The sequence below is a fragment of the Thalia democratica genome, chromosome 9, assembly GCF_965202585.1.
Source record: "Thalia democratica chromosome 9, ktThaDemo2.hap1.1, whole genome shotgun sequence".
Lineage (NCBI taxonomy): Eukaryota > Metazoa > Chordata > Thaliacea > Salpida > Salpidae > Thalia > Thalia democratica.
Genome location: NC_139173.1, coordinates 30799698 through 30817428, shown reverse-complemented (window position 1 = coordinate 30817428; position 17731 = coordinate 30799698). Strand labels below are relative to the sequence as shown.

At 27.6% G+C, this 17731-nt stretch overlaps 2 protein-coding genes across 2 annotated transcripts in view; both read left to right on the top strand.

The window, feature by feature from the left end:
• Positions 1-2320: 2320 nt before the first annotated feature.
• Positions 2321-8388, top strand: LOC145845182 (dynein axonemal heavy chain 3-like). The gene is made up of 9 exons (XM_082952605.1): positions 2321-2375; positions 3361-3447; positions 3684-3847; positions 4646-4719; positions 4784-4847; positions 5166-5343; positions 6637-6826; positions 7527-7722; positions 8295-8388. Exons 1-9 carry the CDS (start codon positions 2361-2363, stop codon positions 8386-8388), a joined length of 1062 nt encoding a protein of 353 aa, XP_082808731.1. The 5' UTR covers positions 2321-2360.
• Positions 8326-17731, top strand: part of LOC145843759 (dynein axonemal heavy chain 3-like) — a 44733-nt gene continuing 35327 nt past the window's right edge. The window contains exons 1-14 of the mRNA XM_082950979.1: positions 8326-8379; positions 8935-9069; positions 9235-9339; positions 9938-10117; positions 10419-10555; positions 11217-11343; positions 11682-11842; positions 12326-12510; positions 12949-13072; positions 13490-13643; positions 14016-14163; positions 14505-14716; positions 15306-15397; positions 15764-15878. Of these exons, the coding sequence (XP_082807105.1) occupies positions 8956-9069; positions 9235-9339; positions 9938-10117; positions 10419-10555; positions 11217-11343; positions 11682-11842; positions 12326-12510; positions 12949-13072; positions 13490-13643; positions 14016-14163; positions 14505-14716; positions 15306-15397; positions 15764-15878 (1854 nt within the window). The 5' untranslated portion in view covers positions 8326-8379; positions 8935-8955. The remainder of the gene's footprint in view (positions 8380-8934; positions 9070-9234; positions 9340-9937; positions 10118-10418; positions 10556-11216; positions 11344-11681; positions 11843-12325; positions 12511-12948; positions 13073-13489; positions 13644-14015; positions 14164-14504; positions 14717-15305; positions 15398-15763; positions 15879-17731) is intronic.

Genomic DNA, 17731 nt, shown 5'->3' with positions numbered 1-17731 from the left:
TTTGAGCTACAAATGAATATTTGTAGTATTTTGACAAAAAATAATTTCATATAATTAGCAGGACAACTGCTACACTAAATTAGTATATCATAACATGTTTTTTAATTTGTTTAATAAGAAAGTTCGAAAAATTAAAAACAAATTATGTAAAATGTTATTTTATGTTTAGCCTGTTTTAAGCAAAACAAAATGAGAATCATGAAAGATAGGACCTGACAAAAAAAAAACAGTTCAAAACACAAAACAAATAAACACAGGAAAAATGGCAAACTGAAAAACAAAAATATTTTAAAGCAATACTGATAAAAAGTAAAGTTAAGTAGAAAATAAACCTTAAAATAAATAATTTTAATTCTCTTGTTCTATCATTTGGTCTTCTAAATTAACTTGCTTCTTTTTTTTTACTCAGTTACTTGCTTATGAGAGAGCACCAACAACTTATACGGTCATCTTTACTCAAGTACAATGTCAAAAATTTTAAAATATGTAGAGATTTTGATGATTTTTGCCGTTTATTCAAAATTGAAATTAGGCAAAAATAAAAATAAACTCACTAAGATAGATTAACTATTCTAAAATGTTCCTTAAATGTAATCATACTTATTAATTACAATTTAGACTTTGTCAAAAATATTTTTGATAATTTTAAATTAAATAGATAAAAGTATACGTGCTAAACGAAACTTAAATAAAAAAGAATACATTTTGATCATTAATGGTTAACGTTACAAAATATTTTTTGATTTGTCGAACTTCTATCCTTTTGAAATTGTCATGAAACAAATGAATAAAAACATGTTTTTATATACAGTGCCACTAATAAGGCATTAAGTTATAAGAAATTGATACTTTTAAGAACATTTATTTAAAATTTTTTAATGTTGAACATAACGTTTAAGAAAGTAAACAAAATCTTATATACATCAGCGTAAAAAACTATCTTAAATAAAATGTATTTATAAGGATTTTATTTTTATCAACAAACAATAAAGAAATAATAACAAGTATTTTGAACAAGTGCGTAGCGTAACTATTCACTTTTTATGGTTAAAAACATATTAATTTTAAAAGCAAAAACTTTTTGTTTTATTCTGTCATGAACAATGTTAATTTACGGTCTATGTTAAAGTTTTTGCTTTTATTTTTTTATTAATTTAGAAAGCTTGTAGTCGTTAAAGATGTTTTGTATTTGTAACTATTTGAATTATTATACATGTTTAATATTTATAAATTTAAAAGAAGATTTAAAGATAAAATTAAATAACTTCCAATTAATTCAGTATTAGTTGTGCAGCAAACTAAAGTTTATGAAATTTTACAAACTACAATTAAGTATCTAACTTTTTTTTTCATGTTTTTGAAATCTTCTCAATTTACTTTTCCCTACCACTAGTTTCATTTTGAGACATTTTGAACATTAAAGTTTTACTTCGTAACTAAGAAGCTACAGCTGCATGCAGTCTAATAATTTTTAATAGATATACAAAGTACGATACTTGAATTCTTAAGTAAGAAGTTTTTCAAAGTATATACAGTAGTGATGCACAAAGTACACACTATTTGAGGTTACCCTCCCTTGTAAAATACATATTAAATGTCAAAAATGAGTGGAATTTAAAAGTTTTTGCAATTTTTATTTTATTAATTAAAGGAAGTTAAATAAACAAAAACAATGTAAATGATTAAGACCATAAGGGGGTCCAACTTTATTTTTTCAATAGTTAATATTAAGACTAATTCGAAAGCTTATAGTAGATACTATAAGGCACTTAAAAAAAACAAAAAATAATCAATTAAATTTAGAGACATAATCATACTCTCTGAGTTGAATGTTATAAGATTTAAACCCAGTGATCAACACAAATACAAATAAAAAATATTATAAATAAGAAATAAGAATAGAAACTTTTCAAGGTCAGTTTTCTCAAAAATAAAAAGTATTTAAAGTCTATCTCCTCCTTCATTTTTAAAGCATTTAACTTTAACTTTTTAGGAATTGTTCTATTGAGTGCAAATAAAATATTTTACCTTGCATAAAACAACTCTCAGACTGAAAAAATGTTTATTAGTTGATTTATTTTTCTTTAATAATAATTTTTTCTATAAAATAGCAATTCTTAACACATTATTTGTATAGACACCCAAAACATGAATAAATTGTGTTTTTGCAATTAATTTATACTTTTATAATCCAGTGTACACACAAGTTATTTTCTAGTAATTTGGTGTGCAAAGCTTTTAAAATGGTAGAAAAATGTTGGATCGGATAACTAAATTTGTTTGATAACTTACATTTTTTAAATTTTTTCAGCTTTAAAAGATATAATGAATTAAATTTTTCTTGGTTATAATATACAAAAATGGAAAACATAAAGGTAGTTTTTAATTTATTTGCAAATTAGAAAACAATTTGAAACTTTAAGCTAATCTAATTTTTTGTTTTTCATACTTAAAGAATAAAGTTTTCAATAGTTTATTTATTAGTTTCAAATGCCTACACAACAGTCACTTAAATTGTTATTAAAAAAACTTAAAATTTAAAATGCTTAGCATTGTACCAGAGTATTTAAGGACTTATTTAAATTTTATATAAATAAATATATATATTTTTTACAAATTATACAGTAATCTTCCTTTATTCTACCAACATATGTTTCTGTGTGTCAACGAATCAACACACTTCAACTGGGTTCTGTAAAAAAATAAAAAAATAATTACTGTAATGAGAGAATAGAAGCATAGAATAAATTAGGTGTATATATGTTTTCATTAAAATAAGATATATTCTACAGATAATAGTTATTAATAGGTGAAATACTTAACATTAAATCCGACTGTTATAAAATTATATGATATTTGTAATTATTAAGTCTAAAATAAATAAGTAAGCTAAATTACACAACAAAATATAATATAAACAAACAACTTAAGTTAATAGGAAAGATAACTAAATCAAAATTTACGGTTGTTAACTAACGAAAAAAATACATTTTTACAACTAATAATTACGTCACAATGTAAATGAGGCCACCTAAACTATTCAATTTGTACTGCAAGAACATTAATTTTGTTTTTATGTAATCCATTCTGAACAAAAATAAAACATTAACCATCAGTTAGTAAATCAATAAAATTCAATAAAACTTAACGGCGCTGAAGGCAATAAAAGTAACAGAAACTCGGTGTAACATGTATATTATATATTGAATGTTATTATAATTTGTTTTTATTTATATTCCAGTGAAGTTACTTTACTAGGATCTTTTATTAGCAAACAATTAAAACTATATTTTGAACAGTTATATATTTTTTACTTAATTTTGTTATTGGTTTGTACAAAAAAAAATATTTTGTTCACAGGGACTTATAAGTCCTGCCCAAAGCAGTAGTCAAATCCGCCCACTGCCCAAAATTCCTCAAAATGAAAAGGAAACTTCTTTATACAAGGTTTGCTCACTGTTTGATAATACTTTTTCTAATAGTGCTTATATGAAATTATCACTACTTTCAGCGTATTTGATATAAGAAATGTTTTATTTTCAAATAAAAGTTATGTCATTTAGAATTAAAAATACTGGTCCTTTCTCTAGTCCTTTAGTACAGTTTTATAACTGTTTCAGTAAAAAATAGAAATTTTAAGTTGTACAATGTGTAAGCTGTTATTTAAAAACTGTTTTTTTTAGGTTGTTAAAAACAACAACAATCATCCTCCTGTTATGCAAAAGAATTGGACTTACCTTTCCCCGTACAAGGAAAAGAGACACCACAGGTTTGCTTCAGAACGAATTGCCAACACAATTACCCCCCAGGTTGCTGACATAACTCTAAAAGAGTTGTACAAGAGAAGGTATGTTGAAAAGCCGCTCTATAAACCCATTATATTTCAAAAGTTTTATAAGTAAAATCTTATATTTTTTTTGTAAATTTGGTTTATTTTATTTTAGATTGCTTTATATAGCTTCTGATATAAAATATTGTTTACAGTCATTTAGCTGTTTTAGAGTGTCAATAACTAAATCTAATATTTTTTAAAATATTTGCATAAACATTTTTTGATTCTTAAAAAAAATATATTTTTTAAAATTAGTACACTGAGTGTTGAAAAGACATATAAAATTTGAATGTGTCATTTTTTACTCTTACAGTAAAAATATTTGAAAAACTTATTGACTTTACTTCAATTGTAGTATTTTGTTTATATACTTTACTGCACCCATTTGATTTTTGATACTTGTTTAGTACTTTGTAACTGTACATAATTAGATATGCAAAATTTATTTAATTTAAAATCAATTGTCTAGTATTTTAAATCTTATTATAACTGGTGTGATTTTTTATCTAATAATTTTAAAATCTAATACGATCTCTTTAAAATATTTAGCTACAAATCTAATATTAAAAAAACTTTCTAAAAAGTTTTTGCTAATACCAAGTTTTTGACTAATATAGTGCTAATAGTTTTTTAATTCTGTATTTAATTGTTTATTTAGAAAAACAAATCTAACTTAATTTGTATTTTTATTGTTAAAATTAAATTTTTTCGTTCAAATGACAAGCTGTGTGTATTACAAACGGTTTAGTATTATTCTAGAATTCCTTTAGTCAGTTAAAAATGTATAACAAACAAAACCATGTAAATTTTCAGACCTAAAGCAAAGCCACTTAGAATTAAACCCAAGTATGTCAAGCCTTCCTTGTCTAAGCAGCGATTGGACGAAAGTGAGAATCTTGTTATATATAGTAAAACATATATGCTGTGTGCTAAAACTTTTTATTTATTCAGTTAACGCCATCAAAGAAAAAAGAGCAAGAGCTAAGTCTGGCAAAAGAAGGCAACAGTCTTCAAAGTAATTCAAATTTATATTCATATTAATGTAATCACTTAACAACTTTGTGTTGTGTACAAGTTTTTCTTTTTTTGAGTATATTTTAAGTTGTAATTTAATATATAATCTAAGTCCAAAACTTAAAAGATTTCAAAGGTTACTTTTATTTACTACAAAAACATGTTTTACCTTTAAAAACTCTAATATTTTATTTGCAATTTTTTTTTAAAAGATCTAAAGCTAAAGTTATGACTTTTTATAAAGAAGTGACACAGCACACCAAGTTCTTTTTTGTTATAACATTTTTTTCTAAACCAATTAGCATGATTTTTTTTTCAGATTCAGTGGCAAGCTGTCAACGTTAGGTTCGTCCAGAAGCAAAAGATCCACCACTTCGATAATGAAGAAGCTAGTTGTTGACGAGGAACCTCCTCTCTCACCGTCTGAACAAATAAGCATCATGCTGGAAATTGAAAAGGCTTCACAGCAGCAAGAACCTACTAAAAGAGACACTGAGGTATGGATTTATACACATTATCTAATAAAAAATATTAAATAAATGTTGAAGTGTGTCTTTGAGAATAAAACTTGTTTCCTGTTCAAAATTAAAAGTAGGTTTATAAAAGTACAGTAGTTTGTTTAAATAAATACTTAAGCAATAGTTTAAGGTCATAGGGGAGTACACAGTTTTTTTTTCAAGTTTAGTCTTATTTTTTTACTCAGTTAGATAAGCTACTTCTTACTTTCTACCGTTTGTTAAAACTCAAAGTTACTTTTGAGATATAAGCAATCAAAGTTAGAAGATTCTAAAAGTTCTTTATGGTAGGTGCAAAGTAAAAGGGCGAATATAGACTATTTTAATAAAAATCTATCTCCTCCTTCAGTTTTTGAGCAATTGTTTAAAAAAATCTTGATAGTAATTTTTAATAAATTTTATACAACTTGCAAGATACAGATACAATTATTTTAATTTTTCTAAAAATAATTTACAAAAAAAAAAACAAAAAATAAGAAAAAACAAATTTTGATCATAATTATTTTTAAGGCTTTTTTCAAAAATTTGCTTCTTACAAGTTGTTTGTAATACTAAAAAGTACATTTTCTGAAAGTTTGAATTAAATTGCTCAAAAATGAAGGAAGAGATATATTTTTAGTAAATTTTTGAAATTCCTAGAAAATCCGCCTTAAAAACTTTTGATTCTATATGGTTGTATCACAAATATTTTACAAACTTGTTATATTTCAAAAGTTAATTGATTTTTTTGTTCTATAAATAGTATCTTATAGTTTTCAAAGTCAAAGCTTTGAAATAAAAGCTTTGAAATAAAAGCCATTGTTAATTTTTTTAAAAAAGTGCTGGACTTCCCCTATGCCCTTAACATTTAAATGGTTTCAAAAATATTATTTTATTTTATAAGTCAAATAACAAATTATTTATTATTTTTGTTTAAAGCTAAAATATAAGAATTAAGCAGTTTCAAGGCGAAATATATGTACAGTAAAAAATAATAAATAAATATACAAAATAAGATTAATATAGAGGTAAATCATCTAAAGTATTTTATATTTATTCTTTCAAAAATTTATTTTCCATCTATCTAAAGTATTTTATTTTGAAATCGTATTTGTCTACGATTTATAATACTCTTTACTTATGATGATCAATAGTACAATGATCATTTTCAAAAAAAAGTTCGCACAATTTCGTTTTTATACAAGTCATATAATAAATAAATTTTTATAATTATAAAACTTAAAAACTTTAGGTTATAATTAGAAATAAAACAATTAAAAGTAATCTTTTATATAGAGATACAACTACTACGTTGAGAAGGGTTTTGATTTAGGGGAAATTGCTCCTCCGCCAGAGGGCGAAAAAGAGCGAATTGAGAGCCACCTGAGCGCTTCCCTGCTGCAAGATCCGAAACTGAAAAGTTCCATTAAGAGGCTTCACGACGAGTTCTTTGAAAACTACACTTACAGCTACAGGCAGGGTGTGGGTGGGTGAATAGTTGCTCGAAATATTTGTGTTTATTGTGTTAACGAAATAAAAATCACAGTTAAAAACTTGATGTTATGTATTTGAAAACAATTTTAAGCCGTTTTAAATGAACTTTGCTTACTTTGAGTTTTGACCTTGTAATTTTTAATATGCACTTAATAGTCTAGTTATTTAATGATTCATGATTTCTTTATATTTTACTAGTTTGCTTTTTGTTGAACAGTTATTTATTAGCTTTTATCTTTTGTAAAACTTTTGACTATTTATAATATTTTTTAATTTTCTTCTATTTTAAATTTCAAAATAAAACCTATATATAAAATAAAATTAGACTAAACTGATAACAACTGTGCACATAGTTTTACTTCTTATCAATTAGTATTATAATTTAAGTACTAGTAATTTATATTAGCTATACCTACAAAAATGACTTAGCTTTTAACTTATTTTAGACAATAGAGTTATAACTAGTTGTTTTTGCTGAACATGTGAACAAACACGATCAGCAACTGAATGTAATTAAAATAAAATAAATTTATTGTTTTAACTAAATAGAAACTAAAAAAAAACACCGAAAAAAACAACTTTATTTTTTTGAAAATAAGCTTACAGTTTAGCTTATGTTAAATAATAACAACCTTACGTAGTATGGTTGAAGTTAACCAGGTTTTTTTATAGTTATTAATTTATTTTTTCAGTTGACTACATCCTTCAGGATGAGGGGGAGCGAACGAGGTTGAACATCGAATCCGTGCCCCAAAAACATCCCCACCGCGTCATCCGGGCGCCGGTGCCATGGAAACACGATTTCGCAGACGCCAGACTGAGCTGCAAGCAGTTCCTGTTCACAACCAACAACGTGCTGCACCAACTGCAGAACCTGTGGCACGAAAAGTGTGTTGAGTGTAAAACACGCATAAACAAATAATTGATTAGTTTGTGGCATGAAACAGATTCGTACTATTTAGAAAAGTGTTGTATAAATTTATGCTTAGTTAAGTGAACAAAATGTTTTATAAAGTATTAACTTGCAACTTGTAAAAATACTTTTATTTAAATTTTGTCGTTTTTGATTTTTTATTTTTATGGTTTAGTTTTGTAGTCATCTGTTTTTTAGCTAGTTAAAGGAAAATTTGTTTTGTTTGTAAGGACTATAAATTAAAAGTATAATTTAATAACTTATCAACATATTCTAAATAAAGTAATTTTTGTAGTTATTTGTTTGAATTGTTTGAAGTTTTCAGATGTAGTCATTTTATTTTAAATTTTATTGAAATAAAATAACACTTATAAGTACTTTTGTATACTATACTTGGTGTACCAACTATAACAAAACGGCTTGATAAAAAGTATTGTTTTAATAAATTAACAACAATGCAAAGTAACCTTTCGTAAAGACTCTGTAAAATTTACAAAAGACTTGCTATTAAAAATTACAGCTATAAACATGATTGTCAACTATTCAGGTTCGCTTCACTCAGATGTGTTGATTTTGATCATCTGAGCCACTCAGGAAACCTTCCTGTTCATCCCAAGAAGTTTGAAGTTCAAGTTAGATAAGTTTTACTTTTCAATACTTTCCGATTTTTTTCAACATTTTAAAAGAGGAAACAAATAAGCAATTATTCAGATTTTTTAACCTTATTTCTTTTGAATACTTAGAATTGATAAAAATAAAAACAAGTAAACTACAAAAAAAACTTTTTTATTAGTTAATTGTTTTTTCATATTAAGAGTACAGTTTGTTTATGTAAAGTTTTTTGCTTTATAGTTGTTATGAGTTTTAATTATTACAGCTGATTAATAAAAAGTACAATAACTGAATTTTGAATTTTTAAATTGATTTTTAACTGTAATAACATGGTTTTGAAAAAATATGCCTGGTTGTTTAAAAAAATAACAAAAACTTTTCTATATGTCATTGCTTTTTTAGAGCTCTAATATATTTTTGTGGTCTTGCTTGTGTGTGTTACGTAGAACATTTTAAGCCGTCAATTATATTATCCTTATCAAATTAGCTTAGTGACCAAGTTATAAAAATAGATAATACTTTGATTTCAATAAAAATATTTATGCGGTTACTAAAAAGTTGATTAAAAAATAAAGATAGAGAAGTCGTGTCTGAACATGAAGAGCGTCCTCATAGACGAATGGATCCCGGCAGCTTCAGAAATATTCAAGCAGAATTCTGCCGAGTGGAAAGATTTTGTGCCGAAATCGCCGAACGACACGTTGATGCTCGTAAGTGTCAAAATAAATGCTGTAACATTTACTGTTATTTCTCCATCTACATATATTAAGAAAATATTTTTTTGGTCAATTTAATATTATTTTGTTGATATATGTTAAAATTTAAATTGATGTAAATAAGTTAATGTGTAAAATTAAAAATTTCTAATCCTACAGATTGAGGCGTTTTTTTCTTGTGCGGCGACTTTGATGTCCAACCAACTGCGCACGTTGATCACAAACACAATAAAAGATTTCATTCAGTTCCTAGAAATCCATGAGGTTGTTATCATGTTATTTTTTATTTTCTAGCATCAACACTAATTCTTAATTGAATATTATTTAGTTGTGAAAGTTATCAAGATTGTATTATATTTCTAACTTTATACTTGTACTGTTAAAATTAGTTACTAAAGTTACAAAACTTAGTTCTATTATTCAAATAAGTACTTTACAAAAATTCATAGTCACAAATATTAATTATTTATTTATGAAAATTGTACAGTTAGTTAGCTTCATAAAAAGTTAAAATATAATAGTTACTTTTACGATTTGTTACTTTTAAACCAACATAAATGTAGAAAATACTTTCAGAAGGAAGTAGTTATGTTTGCAACTAACGGTTTAATTCTCAACAACTCATTTGGTTCAAGCAAAAAACATAATTACTCTAAATAAAAAGTTATCTAAAACACTTTTGGCAAAAATCTTAATATATATTTTAAAAAATACTATTTACCTTAGTATTAGTTAGTTTATATAATATTTTTGATGTACTGTGTATTTTTTCGAATTGAATTATTTTTACAAGTCTTAACTAAACTCATAGATTCACAAAAGTAACACTAACAGTTTTAAAATGCTATAGCTTTCATTTTAGCGCGGTAACGACTTGAAAGGCAGTTACGATTGCTTGAACTGGTGCATGCCCTCCGTCTTCCTCATAAAACTGCTCACTCACGACGACCAGCCCTGCTTCTCTCCCACCTTCCACGACTGCCAGCAGATCATGCTCAGCTGCTTCGAGCACATCATATCCGTCGGCCGCAACATTCCCAGGGTTACTTTTTGTTTGATTTTGAAAGTTTCAAATTTATCAGTTCAGTTTTCATAGTCCCTTTAGGTGGCTAGTTTAATTACAAGAGCGCACGCTAGTTAACAATCCCAGGGTTGTTTGTTATTGTTTTGTTGTTTTTGGAAGTTTTAAACTTGTTGGCATATTAAGTATAAACACACCTCTATTGATAGCTTGTTTGTTCAAAAAAGTGCACGCTAGTTAAAAACTTATGACTTATAAATAAAAATGAAACGTGCTGTAACTGAATGAAAATATAACTTATACCATCATTATCACAAAACAGGTTGAGTGCGAAATTTTCCGGGAAATGAAAAATTCCCAGCTGTACTTAAAAAGCGTGCAGTCGAACGAACACTTGATCTCTAACGCCATCGGGTGGACGCTCAACATCATCAGCCAAAATTCCAACGGGCCGCAGCAGTAAGTTGTTTGACTTTTATAAATTATATAAAAAACTTAAGCTTTTAAACTTAAAAACTGCTGTTTGAAACTGTTGAATTTTAATTTTATAAATTATATAAAAAACTTAAGCTTTTAAACTTAAAAACTGCTGTTTCAAACGATTGAGTTTCAATTTTATAAAAGCAACAGCATCATGGGCTACCTTATATTAAAGTCGAAAAAGTAAAAGTATAAACCCTTCAGTTTTTTATTTAATTTATAAAGTAACTTTTTTTTTCACATTTTACTCTTTTATGGGAGGTTTTTAGCAAATTTACCCACAATAATAGTGTATATATATTAACAAGCAAAAAAGAAATTTAAACGAAAGTGACAAATAACTTCTGTTGTAGGTTTGTAAGTTAAAACCAGCAAGTTACTATAAAAAATCTTTTTTTTTTTTGTTATATATTTAAATTATTACAAATAACTGTTTTTGTATTTTTTTGATTGGCAGAAAATTTACCCCCTTAAACAGAGAATTTATTCCTAGGGTTAAATTTACCCCAGGTTAAGAATCGCTGATTTAAAAACTTACTGCGTTAAATTAACCATCATATCAGCTGCTATTTTAAACTTCAAGGCTTGTCACTCTTCGATACTTTCTAAAGTTTACTGAACTGCATAAATCTTCTTGCAGATATCTGAAGCTGGTTTATGAGAAGTACGAAGACTTGTTGAACGGGGACGCAGAACTGGAAGCCAATAAGTTCATTGACGGCGACCACTGCCTCCAAGACTACGTCAAGAGGCTCAAGTTGTACGAGGTTTGAAACTTGACGTGTGTATGTTTGTTGGAGAAAATAACTAATTTCATAGAAGTGTTAAGGTTAATGCAATTTTTTTCTCTGTTTAAAAATCTAGAAGTTAATTTCACCTATGTAGGGAAAGTTTGTATAATGCAAAAGATAAAATGTTATTTTTCAGTTTTACTCAAAGTTTCACGATAGATAGAAACCACGAAACAAATATCTGAAATAAAAAACTTAAATCGAAGCTTTTGGTACTTTTATAATTTTTAAATTTAAATACTTTTGTTGGTGTGTGAAACCTTTGATCTAGTTGGAATCTTCTGATTTCCTAAAATTTTTAACAACTTTTTCAGGATAGAAAGCAGTGTTGCATCGACTTCAAGATAATTGCACCGATGAGCTTCTTCACTTTGGACTGTTCGGAGATGAACAACGACTTCGTGTCGAGAGTCCAGCATCTCAAAGACATCCTCATCCAGCATCAGCTGACCGTCAACAGAAAAGTCAACAAAGAGTCAGTAATTTGGTGACTATTATTTCATTAAAGTTTCATGAATATCTTTTAGAATAGTTTGATTAATATAATTTTTAGAGATTAGATATTTTTTTTATATTATTTAGGTACTGATTGAACTGTTTTGTTTAAAAATTGCTTGCTTAAAGCAGTTAGCTACTCTTAATCGTTTTTTACAATATTTTTGTTTTCTTTTGTGTGTTTTAGTATACAATTATTACTACATTTGGTTTTAATTTTTGTTATAACTTTAAATAAGGTGTAAAGTTAAGCAAAATAATTTAAAAAGCAACAAAAAATTAAAATAGCTAGTGTACTTAATTATTTAAAAATTATTCACTTCTTAAAATACCCAAAACATTCTTTCGATAAAATTTACATCCTAGCTTTAAAATCTATGCTTAAAATTAATTACCAGCACCAAACTCAATTAAACCCGGGTTGTTTACACATCATTATCGATAGTTTTAATATCAACTGCAGCATTTGCCACCGGTACGAGTCGATGGCTGACAAAATTTCCCAGCTTATAGAATCCACAGCCCAGCTGATGGACGTGATATCCTACATGCGAGTGTGCGAGGAGAAGACAATATACCAGCTGAAAGACGAGGTCACCCACGCTTCAATAACGCTCTTCTTTCTACTCGACTACGCCACACTGCCACGTACGTTTCAATGTTGTTTGGTGGTTTGTTTCTGAAGTTGATGGTTCTAACTGCAGTGCAGTTTTCTACTTGTTTTTGGCAGTTTAAAAAACTTACATAAAAGATAAATATTCTTGTAAGTTTATGTTCAAATGCTAGACGAGTTTAAACGCAATGAAGAAGTAGATTTTTTATGATTAATGTATATAATATTACATAAAATGCTCTATTTTTCAATAGATTTATTTTGTTTGTGCCATTAAAAATTAAATTTTATTTAATCGTCGTTTTTGCAGGTTTATTAAACTTGTAAGTTTTTTTTTACTTTTTGTGAAGACTTTTCAGTAATAATTTTTTTTTATTCACTATAGTATTTTCACCTGACCTTTAAAACATAAGTTTTAGTACTCATAGTTTATAAAGTCATAAACTGTGTAGTAGTCTTTTTCTATCGTACAGGCGAGGATATCAAACTGAACAACAATGTGTTCAACTGGCCGCAGCAAATAATAAACGTGTTTGAAGTCAACACAACCCGGCTTACTAACAAGAGAGAAACTGAAGAAACCAAGTTGTTCAAAAAGTAATAAAAAAATTTTGTGTTTAAACTACAGTTACAATATTCAATTTAATTAGGTTGTTCCTATTTAAATTCTACTTATAACTTCAAATATTTAGATAATATTTTAAAGCTGCTAAGTGCCCAGTATAATATTTTATCTTGATAATAAAATAAAAATTATTTTTTATAAACTAAAATTGAAAAGAAACATTACAAATCTGTTTAACATATAATTTTTCTTTTTTAAAGTAAAGAAAAAGCTTTAAAAATAAATGAAACACTTCAAATTGATATAACATATACTTTTTATTTATTAATATTATTGTAATGTTAGAAAAGTGCTGTTTGTGATCGTCAAAAAAAACTTGAGCTTTGTTACATTAAGAAGCTTTTGCTTAGCCTAAAATTGAAATAACATCAATAAGAATATATTTAAAGAATAAAAGCGTTGGAAGAGAAGCTGAAGAAGTACCAGAAGGAGATAGAAAGTTTCAAGAAGAAGGATCTGGCGAGCGCGGACGAGATGCAGAGGAACGTGGAGAAGTTGACCGAGATCACGTTGAACTTGGACGATGCTGCTAGCGAAGTTGAGGTCATATGCAAGTTTTTTTGTTTAACCAAACAGTTAAAGTTTTCAACTTGAATTTATGGGATTAGTGTACAGTATTTGTTAATTTATTTTTTATTGTTATTTCGGTATATAAAAAAAAAACAATCAAATATTTTTCGCTTCTAAAATTAATAAGTAAAATTTATGATTTATGTAACAAATGTTAGCATAGTGTTGTTATTTGTAATTACCTCTTCGTTTGACATAAAAGCAAAAGTTATTAAGTAATTTCAATGTAAAAGTACATGAAGATAAAAGGATATTAAGGTTCAGCTTCTGTTACTATCATAAGTTTCAAAAAAATGCTACCTAAATAAAGTTTCAATTGCTGAAAAGTTTGTTGATCTTTTACAGGCTATCAACACGGATGAAGAGCTGTTGGAGTTTGGCGAAAAAACCCAGTTTCCGTTGCTGCAAGTTCTTTTCAAGCAGAAGGAGCCTTATGAGACGTTGTGGACCACCGCTCTCAAGTGGCATAACTCCCATGAACTGTGGTTGAACGGTCGGTTGCTGTTTAACTAATGCTAAAACTTTGTTAACTTTTGTTTGAAGTAGCAGACTTGGACTACTTGAAGATTAAAATTAAACTTTATTTTACTGGATTTAGATACTCGTATATTATTCAAACCATTAAGCTTTATTCCTGTTATTGTTTTGCAAAGTTACAGCTTTGAATGACGGCATTGTATATTTTAAAATGTAAATAACAATATGCAAAATACGCCACGTTTTAAATTACTGTTCGCAACTACTTTTATTTTACTGCTATTTCTCTTATGAGCATACTTTTTGTAAAGAAAAAAGCATTTAAAAACAAAGCAAATAAAAAAAAAACTTTCCCAGGCCCGTTCCAGCAGCTGACGCCCGAGACGATCACGGACGACCTGCAGGCCATGTGGAGGGCGGCGTACAAGATGTCCAAGACGTTCAGCGACCAGCCGGCTCCCAGGAGGATCGCCGAGGGAGTGAAGAACAAGATCGATAAGTTCAAGGTGAACCTGCCCGTATTGATCACCATCTGCAACCCGGGGATCAAGGATCGCCACTGGGACGAGGTCGGTGTTTTGTTGTTTGTTTGATTAAAGTAAAAACTGTTTAAATTGGTCGATTGCGTTTGAGGTTCAGGTTGTTGATAAATGTAAACCGAATTTGTGAAAAAGTAAAAAAAAGATATGTATTTTGTAAATTATGTTTTTTCTATGTCTAGTCTAGTTTTTATCGTGATTGTCAGTCTAAATATAGGTGAGAAAACTAAATAAGAATATATTAAATTTGATATCATAAAGGATTAATACTTTTCAACAGGCGCTCTTAAATTTAGTCATTCTTTATTTTTATGGTTTATGACAACTTTTATTAGTTTAAAAATCTATATTTGCTAAATTATAAAAAACTTAAGTTTTACGTGTTAGTTTTTTTGAAAGGTACATTAGATATATTTATGTTAACTCTTTAATTTATTAGGACATTATTAGTTTGCTATAGTTTTTGTTACGAATACCTAAGAATATATGTTTTTTTTATGTGTTTTGGCATATGATTTAAAAGATTTAAATTTTCAAAAGCTTTTATAAAGGACTAAATAAACTGTTGAAAAACTATAAAGTATGAAATTTTAATGCTACATAAACTAAAATAAAAAAGATAAGTGATTTGGTCGGATTCGACGTGAGACCCGATGAAGACTCCTCATTGTGGCACATGCTGGAATTTGGATTGGGAAAATACGTCACCAAGTTTGTTTGCTGAACAAAATTTTTGCGATTGTTTTTGTTACTTTACTTTCTTTTTACAAAGCTTCATCTAAACTCATTGTAGAATTACAAGTTAAATAGTTCACCTTCATCTTGAATTCATTAAGCTGTTTTTCATTAAGTACTTATCTTTTCAGACTACAGTTTCATCTGATCACATTTGTTTATTCATGTTTAACTATTTTACTTTAAATATATTTTCTTAAGACTAAAACTAGTTTTTTATGACAACTTTTAAAATTCGGACTAGTTGATAAAAATTCAAAATATAGCGCGCCTTTAGCTTTTAATCAAAATTACCACCGACTCGTTGCATGCCCTCATTTTCATGCTTGTCATCACGTGAAGGTTGGAGGAGCTGAGCGTGAGAGCCGGCAAGGAGTACAGTTTGGAGAAGGGACTTTCCAAGATGAAGCAGGAGTGGGCGGATGTGGAGCTCATACTCACCCAGTATCGCGACTCGGTAAAATAAGAATCATTTGTTTTCATTTGTTTATTTTGTGTTTTTATTTGCATGTTTTGTTTTGTAGCAGTGGTTCTCAAAGTCGGTACACGTGCGTATTTTAAGATTGTATTTTTGTTTTTTTAGTGCTTATAATTTTTTTTTGGTAATTGATTTAGATATAAATTTTATTTTAGAAAATTAAAAAATCTATTTGCGGTTAAGTTATAGTATATTTTGTACCGGTTGAATTAACTAAAAGTCAAATTTAAATGATTGCTAGCTAATCTAGTACCACATAGTTTTTTCTTAATTGTTGAATGTAAACACTTTTGAAAAAAAAGTTTGGAAATCACTGCTTATTATGGTTAATGTATTTAAACATTTTAGAGAAATATCAAGAAATTTGAAAATAAAGATACTTACTAGTTCTAATAACTTGAAAAAAAGTCAATTGAATCTAGTATAGAATACTCTTTTTCAAAAATTAAGTAATTTTTTTAGCATGACAAACTTATTTGCTTTGCTTAATGACGTTGTTGTTTGTGCATAACGACATTTTTATATCAATCTGCTAGTCCTATTAACTTTACAAATAATTTCTTCACCATACTGTTGTTGTTTGTAATTAAACTTTGTTGATTTTTGAGTTTAAATTTCGGTTGATTGCCATCAAAAACATTTGTTTAAAATTGTTAAAAAATATTTAGAGTTTACCTGAGTAAGGGTAAATTCTCACTCACTACTTTCTACAAAAAGAAATTAGTTTAGCAATCTGTAGACACTTGTTCACATTTAAGTCATGTCATTTAGAAGCACATTTAAAGTCTTTACAAGTTTCATATATCATTGCATACAATTGTTATGGTTTACTTGAACAAAGTAAACTTACAGAAATTTCCATACATTTAGCTTGTAGAGAGATATTTTATTGTTATTTAATCTTAAAATTAAGAAGTTCATATCAAAAATTAACCTCAGAATAGGCAATATTGGGGCTAAGGCCAGCAAAGAGTGGTCTCTGGACCACAGATTAAAGAAGATGTACTCGGAATGGGAGGACATGAATATCGAGCTGAACCCGTACGGAGAAAATAGTGTGAGATATTTAAGTGTGCATCATAACATGATTCATATAGGAACTCATTTAGTCTCATTTAGAACTTTTTAACTTCATGGGTCTTGACACCATTCATTATTTTTTGCTTCTTCATCAAAGGAGTTAAAGTTATTTAGTTTCTAAGAAAAAATACCCTCCATACTTTTAAAACTTTCCCGAATATTGTTTTATTTTTAAAATAATGCTTTTCTTAATAATTCCAACAGCTAAGTAATCAAAAAACAAATAAAAAAGCAAATAAAAACTAGTTAATAAAAGCTAAGTCTAATTCGTTCTTACTGATCAGTAAAATAAAACAGGGTTGCCACTGTTTGACCATAACGTAGTTTGAAATATTTTTTTCACCTAAGTTTTATGAAAATATTCTAAAAGTGTTATGGCTTTGACTCGATTGTAATTCGTGTTACACTCCAAACTGTCTTGTATAATTTTTTTAATTTAATAATGCTTTGCAATCTTTAAAAATATACACTAGTTTTGAGTTTATTACGTAAATACGTAGTTACGTAGCAATGTTTTCTCGGTTAACAATAAAAACTAGTGTTTAACATATAAAAAATGCATGTGTTGTGTTGTCTCAGCTTTTTTTTCACCTAAGTTAAAACTAGTGTGTGTTAATTATTTTTTGTGTTTTAAAACTAGTTAATGTTGAGCTGTGTAGGAAAAATTTAGTGCTTGAATATAGCTTTCGCTAATCACTGTTGAAAAAATACTTAAGTAAGAGTATAAGAGTGCAATAAAGTTTTTTTCGCTG

Coding starts and splice junctions, on each gene's coding strand:
- LOC145845182 (XM_082952605.1), top strand. Junction 4,720..4,783: donor TAAGCAGCGATTGGACGAAA/GTGAGAATCTTG, acceptor TTATTTATTCAG/TTAACGCCATCAAAGAAAAA. Junction 5,344..6,636: donor CTACTAAAAGAGACACTGAG/GTATGGATTTAT, acceptor TCTTTTATATAG/AGATACAACTACTACGTTGA.